At 44.2% G+C, this 14,967-nt stretch overlaps 1 protein-coding gene across 1 annotated transcript in view; it reads left to right on the top strand.

Annotated features, from left to right (window-relative positions):
* The window catches only part of AGBL1 (AGBL carboxypeptidase 1), a 1,172,656-nt gene that overhangs the window by 459,431 nt on the left and 698,258 nt on the right, over positions 1-14,967 (top strand). The window contains exon 18 of the mRNA XM_040414188.1: positions 4,750-4,930. Within this exon, the coding sequence (XP_040270122.1) occupies positions 4,750-4,930 (181 nt within the window). The remainder of the gene's footprint in view (positions 1-4,749; positions 4,931-14,967) is intronic.

The raw sequence follows: 14,967 nt of genomic DNA, 5'->3' as shown, positions 1-14,967 counted from the left end.
ATGCAGTTATTATAGCTGAGTGGTTAGGTGCCTTGCCTCTAATGCAAAAGGTTGAGAGTTTGAATCTCGGCAAAAGCTTTTCTGAAATACAGGCTAAATTAGATTTAAATACACTGGGGTGTCCCCAAGCACTGACTCCATATATAGACTTAGCTATATATGGACTCAGAGCAGGGACTACCAAGCTGCAGACTCACACTGAGGGATTCCCTCACTGTACAGCGATCTTCTGCATAGAAATACAGGCTAAATTCGATTTAAATACACTGGGGTGTCCCCAAGCACTCATTCCATATATAGACTTAGCTATATATGGACTCAGAGCAGGGACTACTAAGCCGCAGACTCACACTGAGGGATTCTCTCACTGTACAGCGATCTCTTTTGTATAGAAATAGAGGCTAAATAAGATTTAAATACACTGACTCGAGCATCGCGCTCGAGCACACGTGGTGGTCGGCCGAGCATAGCGATGCTCGAGCCGAACTGATGTTCACCCGAGCATGCTCACTCAATACTAGTCAGTTCCTGCCGCCTGCAGTGTGGAGTGTTTCAGCAAGTGCCTGTGGTGAGATGAGTATTTTATTTTTTCAATTTGTTGAATTTTTACTCAAAGATCCTTCTGCTCCACCAATAGACAGGTGCCCTTCTATGGGCTAAAAAAGGGCCCATTGATTTCACTCAGCCTTTGCTTTATACGAGTCGTCAATTTATGATCCATTCCTGGCTTTGGCTTCCCAAAAAAAAAAAAAAAACTGAATGTAGAAACCCAGCTTTAATAGTCACTTTAACGATGCAAAGCTTAACCATATTTCTGGTGTACTGTACAATGATTGCTCCCTGAGCCCCATTTACATGAGTGCTTATGTAAATACCGTACAGGCAGGTCTTTATCACCAGCAGTTATGAAACTGGATAACTGCTTTTCCTTTGTCAATTTCTACACAAACCCTGACATTTATTCCGACATTTACTCCTTACACATAAAAGTAAAAATGATATGTAAACAAGACTCAGTTCATCTTGAATATGTCAGCACTGCAAAGAGGCTCAGACGCTGTTCACTTTCCGAATGCTGACTATGTGGATGTTAAAACAGTTAAGTAGCTAATTGCATGTTAATTGATGATCACTATACTTCTAATGTGGCAGCATTGTTCTATAATCAACACAATTAGCTTATTATACATTCCACCAGTAGCTTGTTATACATGCAGCTAAGCTTCTGGCCCTCTTGAGCAATCTTCAGTTTACGTTCCCTATGAGATATTCATAGCCGGGGCACACATACACCTGCTTTCTTCACTTACATTGAATCAAATTGCAAGCTGTGATTCAAGTGCAACGTGCCAGTCCGTAGGGGTAGAACACGTGAGGTTCACGGTGGGCCAGAATGTACATATAGTTCGAAGGGGAGAACAGCACTGGATTCTCCGGGGCACACTCGGTTACAGAGGAGAGGTGGTGATTGAGGTGCCTTTGATGGTGGATGGCTGCTGAGTGCTTGTGCGGCTGGGCCCCTGATTTAGGTTTTGTCTTGACGCCAGCACCTTGATGGTGCAAAATGTTGAGAGTAATAGTGGTGTGGTGTTAGAAGAATGAGGCAGGTTTAAATCCAACTGAGAACTTTACTATAACCAGGTTCTTGATAACAGTTTACATCCAGTAAACCCATGCAAGTTGGATGTGATTAATCCTAGTAACAGGCTGCACTGGTGGTAATGTGTCAGGCTAGGGTAGTACGTTAGGTACTCACTGAGAAACAGCTCTTTGCCTTGCGTCAGACTTAGTTGAGGTAGTCCCAGTCTTGCTCTTCTACACAAGTGATATGACAGAATCCTTATCTGTCTTAAGAATAATGGTGAGGCTGCCAGAAGCTAATAAGTCCTTCACCTAATTACAAAGGCGCCTAGAGCCTACAATAATGGCCTTCTCCTTCCTTTGTCTTGATCCAATACTACAAGAAATTCACTTGTTACTCCTGAAGAATGCATAGTAGAATGTAGACTTTCCTATACCTGTCTTCCTGGCTTTGATACTGATATGCACAATGGTTTCTCTGGGCCGTGGAGCTCCAGAGAGAGCTGAGAGGAGTGGGGACCTCTCCTTCCCCCTTAGCTCCTCACTCCATTTCCTTCACACTTCCAACTCTCAACTGAGAGAGAGCTAACTAGGCCTGAACTACACTATTTATACTGTGGTGCTACCCCCATCTAGTGGTGGATGTATGTAGTGCATCTGACAGCCTGATAAAAAGGAATATCACAGGATAACACAATACAGCATGATATTACAGATGATAACAAAAAGCTTTTGCAGTTCCCACATAAGCTAGTGGGACGCTGCACAAGGCCACCGTACTGCAGAAGAAGTCATATTCTTACTGGGCCACAGTTGATGTTATATAGTGAACACACCATGAAATGGTTTTCCTCAGTGCAGAACCTTACAATCCCCAACTGTATCTTCATTGTAAGTTATTTAACAAATGTTCTTTGTGGTGGCATTTGTTAGTCATACAACACTTTTTTTGGACACTTTTTTCAAGAGGTCTATCTGAAAACATCTGAAGAAAAATAAAATGCCACACCAAGAACATGCTGCAATTTCAAAAATATCAGTAATGGGGCACACCATCTGAGCTGTAATAAGGATAAAGAGCTTCAGTAGAAGGGACAGGTCCCTTATATTGAGCACATCCCCTGAGCTGCCTTTTTGAAATAAATCTAGCAGAGCAATTGGAAAAATGAATGGGGAGATCTCTGGATCCATGTGAGGTACAGGACTGGTTCTAGCTTTATTAGAATCGTGTACTATATGATATTTGATTTTTACATGACTCATTAATTACATACATCATGAAAAACCCTTTTTAGGGTCCTTACTCACATGAATTTGGCTTTGGATTTTTTTACCCCTTAAAATGAACCGTTTGTTTGTTTTTCACCATCATTTTTATGGTAGTTTTCCTGGTACACACACACACACTTGTCCAGATTTACTAATCCTGTAGTTGTCCCAAACTTAGACCTGCACCAGTTGTATTACAGTGGGTCAGGCTGGATGATAAATATGTTACATGGCTAAACACTTTTGTTTAACTCTGTACCAACTATTAGTTGGCTTATTTTAAGACAGAATTTTACACCAGAATTTGGTGCAAAATGGCACCTCTTAGGCCTCTTTCAGAAGGGCGTTGCGGGAAAATGTACGGGTGCGTTACTGGAACACCCGCGATTTTTCCGCGCAAGTGCAAAACATTGTAATGCGTTTTGCACTCGGGTGAGAAAAATCGCACGTGTTTGGTACCCAAACCCGAACTTCTTCACAGAAGTTCAGGCTTGGGATCGGTGTTCTGCAGATTGTATTATTTTCCCTTATAACATGGTTATAAGGGAAAATAATAGCATTCTGAATACAGAATGCATGGCAAAACATCGCTGGAGGGGTTAAAAAAAAACCAAAAAACATTTTAACTCACCTTAGTTCACTTGATCGCGTAGCCGGCATCTCCTTCTGTCTTCATTGGATCTCTGTGCAGCAACAGGACCTGTGGTTACGTCATTCTGGTCATCACATGATCCATCACCATGGTAAAAGATCATGTGATGGATCATGTGATGACCGAAGTGACGTCACCACAGGTCCTATTGCTGCACAGAGATCAGATGAAGACAGAAGGAGATGCCGGCTACGCGATCAAGTGGATTAAAGTGAGTTAAATTTTTATATATTTTTTTTTAACCCCTCCAGCGATGTTTTACTATGCATTCTGTATTCAGAATGCTATTATTTTCCCTTATAACCATGTTATAACGGAAAATAATAATGATTGGGTCTCCATCCCGATCGTCTCCTAGCAACCGTGCGTGAAAATCGCACCGCATCCGCACTTGCTTGCGGATGCTTGCGATTTTCACGCAACCCCATTCATTTCTATGGGGCCTGCGTTACGTGAAAAACGCACAAAGAGGAACATGCTGCGATTTTCACGCAACGCACAAGTGATGCGTGAAAATCACCGCTCATGTGAACAGCCCCATAGAAATGAATGGGTCGGTATTCAGTGCGGGTACAATGCGTTCAACTCCCGCATCGCATCCGCGCGGAATACTCGACCGTGTGAAAAGGGCCTTAGGCCATGCCTCCTTTCTTGTGAAGTTCTGTCCTTTCCAATAAGTCCTACAGGAACTACTACTACCCTACTAGCAAGTCCGAAAAAAGTGTACAAATCCTAGTTACACCAAAGGTTTCCACCACTTTTTAGACAGATTTTAGGCATAGACCCATTAGTAAATCTGGGCTAGTGTGTCTTATCATTAGCTTTTTTCACTTCATACAGAAGGTGTTGTCAAAAAGCCTGGAAAAACTTCAAGAGCTCCAGCAAAAAAGAAGCAAAAAAAGTCAACTAATGAGCAAAAACATCAGTAGCAAAAAAATACTTGCTTTTTAATATTTCCCATAGACCTTCTGCTAACATCTGGAGCTGACATTTCTAAAGCAATAAATGATACAAAAAACACTAGTGCAATAAAAAAAAAGTACAAAAGGGCAGAAAAATTGAGAACCAGACCTTCCATTCCACAAAATGCGGAACGCAAGTGGCCGGCATCCATGTTTTACGGATCCGTGATTTGTGGACCGCGAAACACCCAACAGTTGTGTGCATGAGCCCTAAATGTTATCTTTAAACTTGTCTTATTGCAGATTGTAATTGTATGTCTAAAATATGTATTGTGCTTGTTGCAGGTAGTCGCCAGTATATAGTGCTCACGGCCCGCGTACACCCAGGTGAGAGCAATGCCAGCTGGGTTATGAAGGGAACACTGGAATTTCTCACAAGCAGTGACCCTATTGCACAGATTCTTAGAGAAACCTTCATTTTCAAGATTGTTCCAATGCTTAACCCAGATGGTGTCATCAATGGAAAGTAAGAAAAAAGTTTGAGTACTTTTGTATGCTGTGTGTTAACCTCTATTTGGGTATTGCATTGCTAAATGTATTCCATAATAAGTAATTAAACAAGATCTACTTTGTGAGAAGTGTGAAAGCTGCAATACTAAAGGAGAGAAGAAAAACGTCAACAAGTCTAGCCCTCTTCATTATAATACATATAAAATGACCTAGTAGCAAGGGCACATTTTAGGCTAGGACTACATGGTGACACTAGGGATGAGCGAACTTGTGTTTCAAGTTTGGCATACAAGGTTCGGGTTATCTAAGAATTCCATTATGGATTCTGCTACAATGGACAATAAGTTATGGTCCGTGGTAGCGGAATCCATAACGGAATTATTAGATAACCCAAACTTTGTATGCTGAACTTGAAGCACAAGTTCGGTCAACACTAGGTGACACTGGTTGTGGCCAGGTATGCAGAGTAGCATTGATCCCATAGAAATGAATTGGATCACAAAAAAAATCGAACGTTGCTCAATTATTTGTGATTTGCGCTGAGATACCATTCATTTCTATGGCATCACTGCTACTCTGCAATCCTGGCCATGACCAGTGTTGCCATTTAGCCCTAATCTGTGTCCGTTCCATTTTATTGCGGAATGTATATGGAACCATTTATTTCAATGGGTCCACAAAAAAAACGGAAGTTACTCCATGTGCATTCCGTTTCCATATGTCCCTTCCGCAAAAAAAAATAGAACACATCCTATTATTGTCTACATTACGGACAAGGATAGGACTGTTCTATTAGGGGCAGCTGTTCCGTTTCGCAAAATACGGAATGCATATGGACGTCATCCATATTTTTTGCGGATCCGTGTTTTGCTGACCACAAAATACATACGATCTGCAAATCTTTCCATTATGCCTTATCTCTGTGTAGACTCCATTCCTGGCTTTGGCTCAAAATCACTGATGGAAATCCCTGACCAAATCACCGAAGTGTGAACTACAGTAGACCTAAGGGCTCATGCACATGACCTTGTTTTTTGTCCGCATCCGATCTGCGTTTTTCGTGGGTTGGATGCAGACCCATTCACTTCAATGGGGCCGCAAAAGATGCAGACAGCATACGTATGTCCATTCTGTGGCACCCCCATTTTATGGACAATGATAGAACTGTTGTATAGATGGCAGGATTTTCCATTACACCACATTAAGAACGTGCATGGCCAGTATCCATGGGGATCACAATTTGCGGTTTTCTCAGATGGATGCAGACCCATTCAACTTAAATTGGTCCGTAATCCATCTGCACTGCAAATAAAATGGAACAAGTTTTATTTTTTTGCGGTGCAGAGGCATGGAGAGAAACCCCACGGAGGCACTTTCACTTTCCAGATTACGGATCTGCATCTGTGATATGGTGTACAAAAGGCCGGACCCACTGGGCCAGACCAACTGTTTGAGGGCTGCAATACAGGCCCGGCCTTTATTGTGTTTGAGGAGAGTAAAAAAAAAAAAACATTGAAAAATTTCTACTGGTAAGTTGCAAAGAACAGATCGGATCATGTTTGTGGGTATGTTGCATATTTTATCCTTATTTTATTTTTTATTTTTATTGTTATTTGTGAATAAACTCTTTTTAGTAAGATAGAAGTTCCCATAAGATAAAGAATAGTGCAAACTCGCTATGCATATAAAATATAACTGCATTACCGGTAGTTGTATTTATTTGCATTTTAAGCCATGAACATGGTCAGGATACAACATTCTGTCTCTTTCTTTCCACACTGCTCCCTGTTATATACAGCGGGAAGCAAGGTATAAATTGCAGAGGGAATTTTCTTTTGGGCTGACACCAGTTGAACAATGAGTTTCTCTTGTGGAGAAGCCATTAGAAATTCAGCTCCTCTCGTTAATTGATCCCTGTGTAAGAGACAGTTTGATCTTTCAGCATTACCTTCTGGAAACACAAGCAGCCTTGCATCAAATTCTATGTCTTGAATGTGGGCTATTAATTAAACACGTATAAGCCTGCATTTCTCTTTATATGACCATCAATAATTGATGCTGTATAATGATATGAATCTTCTGCCAGAGGAAGACATATTTTAAGTGTTCCTTTCCCAAATGCATCACATTAAAAAAAGATGCGGCAATGTAAAATCCTGTATTTGTACTCATGGCACTGCTGGAGATACTTCAACAATAATTTTTTTTAAATATATATATATTATTTTAAGTGGTCATGTATTCATTTTATGCATGGCTGTAATTATGTGACAAATTGAAGTGGATGGGAAGGTGGCATTTGAGCACTGCTGTGAGTTTCAGAGGGGGTCCTGTAAAGGTCATTCATACAAAAAGTCTTAGAGAAAGTCAAGCTAGTAAATTAGGAGCAAAAGATCAAAACTTTTCTTCTATAATAGTATAGAAAGTTTTATAAACTTAATATAATTACAGTGTTGCCTTTCTGTCTAAGTGCAGCTGTGGATGTACCTTTAGGATAGCCTAGGGCCCTCCAGTAAAATTAATTTTGGAGGTCCACTGCACATATATATGCAAATATGACCTGCTTACACAGCAGCAAGACTCTACAAGATGATTGATTATGGTGTCCCTGCAGCGATTTCAAGAAGGCAGGCCCCTGGAGAAAGAGGATACTTGGTGGACTGCCTCTGTGCCTAGAAGTCTTCTCCTCCACCTGATGCATCTACTGTGTAATAGCTAACTGAGTCATTTCCTAAATAATCTGCCCAGTTGAGATGCTGTAGTACAGTAAGTCTACTGTGTCATGTGTCACTGGTGCATGGAGTGGGGGAATAGGGGCCCTCCTTGGTCAGGGGCCCACCAGGGCATTCACCTATATCCTGTGGTCCAATCTAAGTCTGCTTTAGGGTACAACCATGTGGCTTGACTATACCATGGTTGGGACATGGAGAAGTACCACGTGGCTATTAGTGTTGGTCGAGCACCAAAGTGCTCGGGTGTTCGAGTAGAACACCTCGGGATGCTCTGGTACTCTACTGAGCACCCAAGCACAATAGAAGTCAATGGGAGAACCCAAACATTAAATCAGGCACCCCCTGCTCTGAGGAGGGGAGAGTGTCTAGTTCATAGGAAAAGGTCAGAAATTGATGGAAACACCACCGAAATGGTTCGGGAACAGCATGGGGAGGATGTCTGGATGCATTTTGGACTCCCAGGTCGCTGCTGGGAACGATGTTGTCCGAGTAGTACGCCACTTTTACAGACTGACAATAATACGCACAAAACCGAAGATAAAATCGATTTTAGAGGAAAAATTGTTAGGAAACATTCTTTCCTATATATTTACTTGTATATAATGTGCAAGAGCTACCAAAAATTACAAGGAAGAGGCACTCCAATACAACCTGTACATCACATAAAGGAGGGCCTCATTTACATTGTGGTACAATTGTTCAGGTAGTGGGACTCCTAAACTCATAAAGCCTATGCACTAAGGGAAAGGGGCTGCAAAAAATTACAAGTAACCGGCACTCCAATACACCCTTTATTACCAATAAAGGAGGGCATCTTACACACCCTTGAAAAATTTTGATTGATGGCCTGCTGGTGACCCTTAAAAACATTAAAAGCAAGGGCCTGCTTGTGACCCTCTAAAACATTAAGGGCGAGGGCCTGCTGCTGATCTGAACATCTAAAACATTAGGGGTGAGGGCCTGCTGCCGAGCTGACCATTCCAAAATTTTTGTGGGCGAGGGCCTGCTGCTGAGCTGAACATCTAAAAAAAATTGTGGGCGAGGGCCTGCTGCCAAGCTGACCATCTAAAAAAATTTGTGGGCGAGGGCTTGCTGCCGAGCTGACCATCTAAAAAATTTTGTGGGCGAGGGCCTGCTGCCAAGCTGACCATCTAAAAAATTTTGTGGGCGAGGGCCTGCTGCCGAGCTGACCATATAAAACATTTTGTGGGTAAGGACCTGCTGCTGAGCTGACCCTCTAAAACATTATGGTTGAGGGCTTGCTGGTGACCCTAAAAAACAATACGGGTGAGAGCCTGCGTGTGACCCTCTAAAACACTAAGGGTGTGTGCCCGCTGCTGGGCTGACCCTCTAAAACAGGAGTGAGGGCAGCCTAATAAGCATGTTGATATGATGGAGGAGGAGGAGGATGAGAAAAGGGAGATTGAACCAAATACGCTTTTTAGTGGTGGATGGGGTGCATGGGAATACAGTGTATTCAATACACCATAAAAGCCACATTTAGAGTGCTTTTATGTTCATCAGCTTTTCTCTGGTGGAGTAGAGAAGTCAGGGGCAATCCAGGCCTTGTTCATTTTTATAAGAGTCAACCGGTCAGCATTTTCAGTTGACAGGCGGCAGAACTAAATAAACGCTCTGACAAAACTCTGGCGGCGGGGCAGGCCAGCACCCCCAAGGTGTAGAATGCCAGTTTGTGCCACGTGTCCAGCTTGGACAGCCCAATAGTTGTAAGGCACACAGGGGTCCTCCTTGTGACACTAGGCCGCGCATCAGGTTGAGGGTACTGGCGGGGTGTCATAAAACTGTCCCAGGCCCTGGAGAGTGTTGTCCTGCCTATGTTGGAATTGCGGTGTGTTCCCCTCATCTCACCTCCTTGATTGGCCAAGGAACTACGTACTCTACAGCCAGCGTTGTCAGCTGGAAATTTTTGGAGCAATTTTTCCACAAGGACCTTCTGGTATTGCACCATTTTGCTCGTCCTCTCCACCACAGGATAGAGGGATGAGAAGTTCTCTTTGTAGCAGGAGTCGAGAATTATGAACAAGTAATCGGTGTTGGCCAAAATGCATACAATGTGAGGGTCACGGGAAATGAAGCCTAACATAAAGTCAGCCATGTGTGCCAGAGTCCCAACAGACAAGACTTCGCTGTCCTCATCAGGAGGATGACTCTCAATCTCCTCTTCCTCCTCTTCTACCCATCCACGCTGAACAGATGGAATAAAACTTCCATGGGTACTACCCTCTGTAGCAGAGGCAATTTGCGCTGAGAAGACGAACTGAGGGTGGTCTGGCTATCACCCTGTGCATTGTCATCCCCCATATCCACCTCTTCCACATGCAAAGTGTCTGCCTTAATTGTGAGCAGCGAGCGTTTCAGTAGACACAGAAGTGGGATGGTTACGCTGATAATAGAGGCATCGCCACTCACCATCTGTGTTGATTCCTCAAAGTTGCGTAAAACCTCACAGAGGTCAGACATCAATGCCCACTCGTCGCTTGTGAAGAGCAGAAGCTGACTGGAAAGGCGACGACCATGTTACAGCTGGTATTCCACTACTGCCCTCTGCTGCTCACAAAGCCTGGCCAACATGTGGAACGTGGAGTTCCAGCGCATGCTCACATCACACAACAGTCAGTGAGCTGGCAATTGTAAGCGCTGCTGCAGCGTTGCCAGACTGGTGGAAGCTGTCAATAACTTGCGGAAACGGGTACACAAGTGGCTCACCTTCACCAGTAGCTTAGGCAAATTGGGGGAGGTTTTGAGAAACCGCTGAACCACTAGGTTGAACATGTGGGCTAGGCTTGGTATGTGTGTGAGCTTGCCGAGCTCCAAAGCCGCCACCAAGTTGCCATTATCAGACACAACCATGCCTGGTTCTAGGTTGAGTGGCGAGAGCCACAGCTCAGTCTGGTCCCTTATCCCCTGCCACAGCTCTGCGGCGGTGTGCTCTTTGTCACCTAAGCAGATCAGTTTAAGCACGGCCTGTTGTCGCTTCCCCACTACTGACTAATGTCTGACTGGTGCTGCAAGATGATAATTCAGAGGTGGAAGTGGAGGAGGAGAAGGAGAAGGGGGGATTGCAGCCACTAACGTAGGTGGTGGCGGAAACCCTGATGGAAGTAGGGCCTGCAATCCTTGGCGTCAGTAGCAACTGTGCCATTACAGAGTACGACTCACTCCCGACCTCCACAATGTTCACCTAGTGTGCCTTCAGAGAAATGTAGCGTCCTTGGCCAAAAGCACTTGTCCATGTGTCAGTCATTAATTGGACCTTTCCAATAACTGCGTTGGTCAGGGCACGGGGGCGATGTTACGGTACACATGCTGGTGTAAGGCTGGGACTGCACACCGTGAAAAATATTCAGTGTACACAAGCCTAAATGGCAACATTTTCAGAGCGAGCAATTAGGAAAGTTGCGCATTTAGTGCTATTGTCTGTAGGTGGGTGGCTGGGTATTTGAGCTTTTGTTCAAAGGCCTGGGGTATGGACATCTGTACGCTGCACTGGGACACAGAAGTGGATATGCTAGCTGATGGTGCTTGCGAAGGTCCAGGTGCAGGGTGGGAGGCATCCTTCGACAGGGGATTGGCTTGTGCTCTAGCAGCAGGCACAGTTTCACCGTGCCCAGGGCCACGGCCTCTGCGTGCACCATCATCAGCACGGCCACTTCCCCATTCCTTTCTGCTCGCCTTGCGCATATTAAATGGTATATATGCTTGCAAGTATGTCACACGTACAGTAGCGCAGGTTTTGTAAGTGTATGTGCAAATAAAGTACACAGAATGTCACAGATATTTTTAGGATGCGCACACGTTATACAGGAGGTATAGAGCAAGTAATGTCACTGTCACCACCGGTTAATAAAAAATTACACTTAATGAATGTCACTGATATTTAGGATGCACAAACGTTATACAGGAGGTATAGCGCAGGTAATGTAACTGTCCGCAGCGGACACAGCCTACAAAAAGAGTACACTGCATGTCACAGATATTTTTAGGCTGTGCACACTTTACACAGGAGATGTAGCGCCAGGGGAGCACCCAGGAATTTTGTCTAGGGTGGTCCGAAAGGCAAAAAATTTGTGGCACGTGTAGTGCGCTGTGCCAATTCTTTTGCCTGCCCATTTTTCAAAGCCCCCTTTATTTTTAAAAATGCAGGGGGGAAGGTGTAGTGTGTTGCCCTGATTCTTTTACTTGGCGATTCTAAAAGCTCTGCAGGAACAGAACAATGCTGCGTGCCCCGCTCATTATTAAAAGCCCCTCCTACATATAATAGGCCACTCCCAACAAACAATGTACAGCTGAAATTCTATTGTTGAGGCCTGTCTCTACACATCATACGAAGAGGGGAGGGTCTGTCCTGGCTGCACTGCTTGCTTATACAACAAGCTACAGCCAGGAAGCTCCTCCGCTCTCCTCCCTCCCCAGATCCTGCTCAAGGCCTGTGGTTCCCCCCACCATCTGTCACCCGCCCGTGGCCTGCTGCCCCCTTTGGCCGTCCTCACCCAGCTCTGAATCCTCCTTCTGCAAATGGCAGGGGGAGGAGCCGGAGCATCTCCTCTCCTACATAGCGCCCCTTACATCCAGTGATGTCACCTTTGTTGTAGACGTTCTCTTTCTTTATCTTCTCCATTCAGACCAGACCGCCATGATGATTTTTCAGCCATCTCTCATCTCTGCAGAGATTAACAAACAGACATTAGTTTCCCACATTTCCATCATCTTCACATCTTCTGAACACCCTTTCCTGCCACCCCCAATACTATACTGCAGAAACAGTCCCCCTGGAAATACTACTACCACACAGATAGTGCCCCCTTCAACAATTATTGGCACACAGTGCTCTAAAAAATAACTGCCCAGACACTAATAGTATAAAGATAATGTCCCCCAAAAATTATTGTGCTAAGCTGATACTGTGGCAGGGTGCCCCCCAAAGTAACAGTGCTCCCCAAAATCCCACCAATTGAAATAATTCTCTGCCAGAGCACACTTAGTAGTAATAATGCCCTTATAGTGCCCATACTAGTAATCATGTTCCTCATAGCCCCCCAGTAGTAGTAAAGCTCCGCATAATACCTCCCAGTACTAATAATTCTCCCTACAATATGACAGTACATAAAAAATACCCCCGCTTAGTGCCCGCTGTTGAGCTAATGTCCCCATAATGTATGCCAGTACAAAATACCCCTATATAGTGCCCCAGTAAATGCCCTCATAGTGCTCCTCTCCCCCTTCCCCATAGTGTCCCCCATAATATGCAGGTAAAAAATGCCCCTTCTAAGTGCCACCATATGCCCCAATAGTGCTCCACTCCCCCATAGTGCCCCCAAATAATGCCCCATAGTGCTGCTCTCCCCTATAGTGCCTCCCATAATGTGCCAGTAAAAAATGCCCCCTTAGTGCAACCAGATGCCATAATGTCCCCCATAATGTTTTAATAAGAATAAAGGCCCCTTTAGAGCCCCCACTTCCCCATAGTGCCCCCAAATAATGCCCCTATAGTGCCACCAGATGCCCCATAGTGCCATTCTCCCCTATAATGCCCCCATAATGTGTAAATAAAAAAGCCCCTTTAGAGCCCCCAGATGCCCCCATAGTGCTCCTCTCCCCATGGTGCCCCCCCATAAATGTGCCAGTAAAAAATGCCCCTTAGAAGTGCCACCATATGCCCCAATAGTGCTCCACTCCCCCATAGTGCCGCTCTCCCCTATAGTGCCTCCCATAATGTGCCAGTACAAAAATGCCCCCTTAGTGCCACCAGATGCCATAATGCCCCCCATAATATGCCAATAAGAAAAAATGGCCCCTTTAGAACCCCCACTTCCCCATAGTGCCCCCAAATAATGCCCCTATAGTGCCACCAGATGCCCCATAGTGCCATTCTCCCCTATAGTGCCCCCCATAATGTCTAAATAAAAAAGCCCCTTTAGAGCCCCCAGATGCCCCCATAGTGCTCCTCTCTCCCAAGGTGCCCCCCCCATAATGTGCCAGTAAGAAGTGCCACCCCCCAAAAAAATTGGGCTGTAAGAATGGATATGGAGATGAGCGCTTCCACAATGGAAGCACTCATCTCCTACTGCCCCCCCGGCCCACCCACCACTGCCGCAATTACATCCAGGGCCGCGCCGCCTGTGGTGATCGGCGGTGCGGCCCTGAAGGATAAAAAAATATATTGGCTGGTTGTTCTAGGGTAGGGGGGGTCCAGACCCGCTGGACCCCCCCTGTGGGTGCGCCACTGTGAGCGCAGATAATGTCGCTGTCTGCAGCGGCCAAACTATTGCAAGCTATTTAGCGCAGGTTGCGCTAAAAATATATATTGCTGCCACACACAACAATAGTCCTTAAAAAGACTTTTGGGTCTCTAACAAGTTTTAGCAATTTAGCGCAGGTTGCTCTAAAAATATATATTGCTGCCACATACAATAGTCCTTAAAAGGACTTTTGGGTCTATAACAACTAAAATATAGCTATTTCAATCCCTACGCTATCTATCCCTTATGCTCTCCAGCTCTCCCTGACTAATTAGAAAACAACAGTCACAGAAAACACATAGATTTGCGTTCACTATTTAGTGATCCTATGTGATGGGAAGTGCCCTATATAGTGAGATACCCACTCAGTGTACATAAGCATACACGAACAAAGGATAAACTGAGACTAGACGGGTATAGTAGAAAAAATATACATATACTTTATTAAGCAATACATAAAAAATCATTATTTAATTGGGTGATATATCACATCAGATAAAAAGGTGGACTACACCTGAGGGGACATAATATGATTACATACAAAGAAGGGGACAAGGAGGTCAACTCTCAGCTATACCTCAGCTAAGATTCACAAATAGCTAGAGAAAGTGCAAGTGCATATCTCAAAGCTTGTAATATATATATATACATATATAGGACCTGTTTCACATACAAAAAAGTTCTCCACATATATCACAAATATTCACAATTTATGCTGATATATACACATGTATCTCCACTGCCAGTGCTTTAAATTAGGACATACATGTGTATAGCGCACAGATCCAGACCCACATGGGAAAAGGGGACTAGTGCCTTAAACTCAGCAAAAAAGTGCATGTGTGCATGTTATCATCTATTATAAAGAGTAGAAACAGAGTCCCATAAGGATGCATGAACGTGCATGTGCATGTCGCCTCAGGGGCAGATGAAAATAACTACTAGTGCCAAAGTGGAGCAATGCAAAGACACGCACATACAAATATATGCACCCTAGAAATCAATCGAGTGACCATATCTAGATAGATACAATCAAGATATCAGAAACAGTCACCAAGATC

The sequence above is a fragment of the Bufo bufo genome, chromosome 1 (assembly GCF_905171765.1).
Source record: "Bufo bufo chromosome 1, aBufBuf1.1, whole genome shotgun sequence".
In the NCBI taxonomy this organism is placed as follows: domain Eukaryota; kingdom Metazoa; phylum Chordata; class Amphibia; order Anura; family Bufonidae; genus Bufo; species Bufo bufo.
This window is presented reverse-complemented; position numbering and strand designations above follow the sequence as displayed.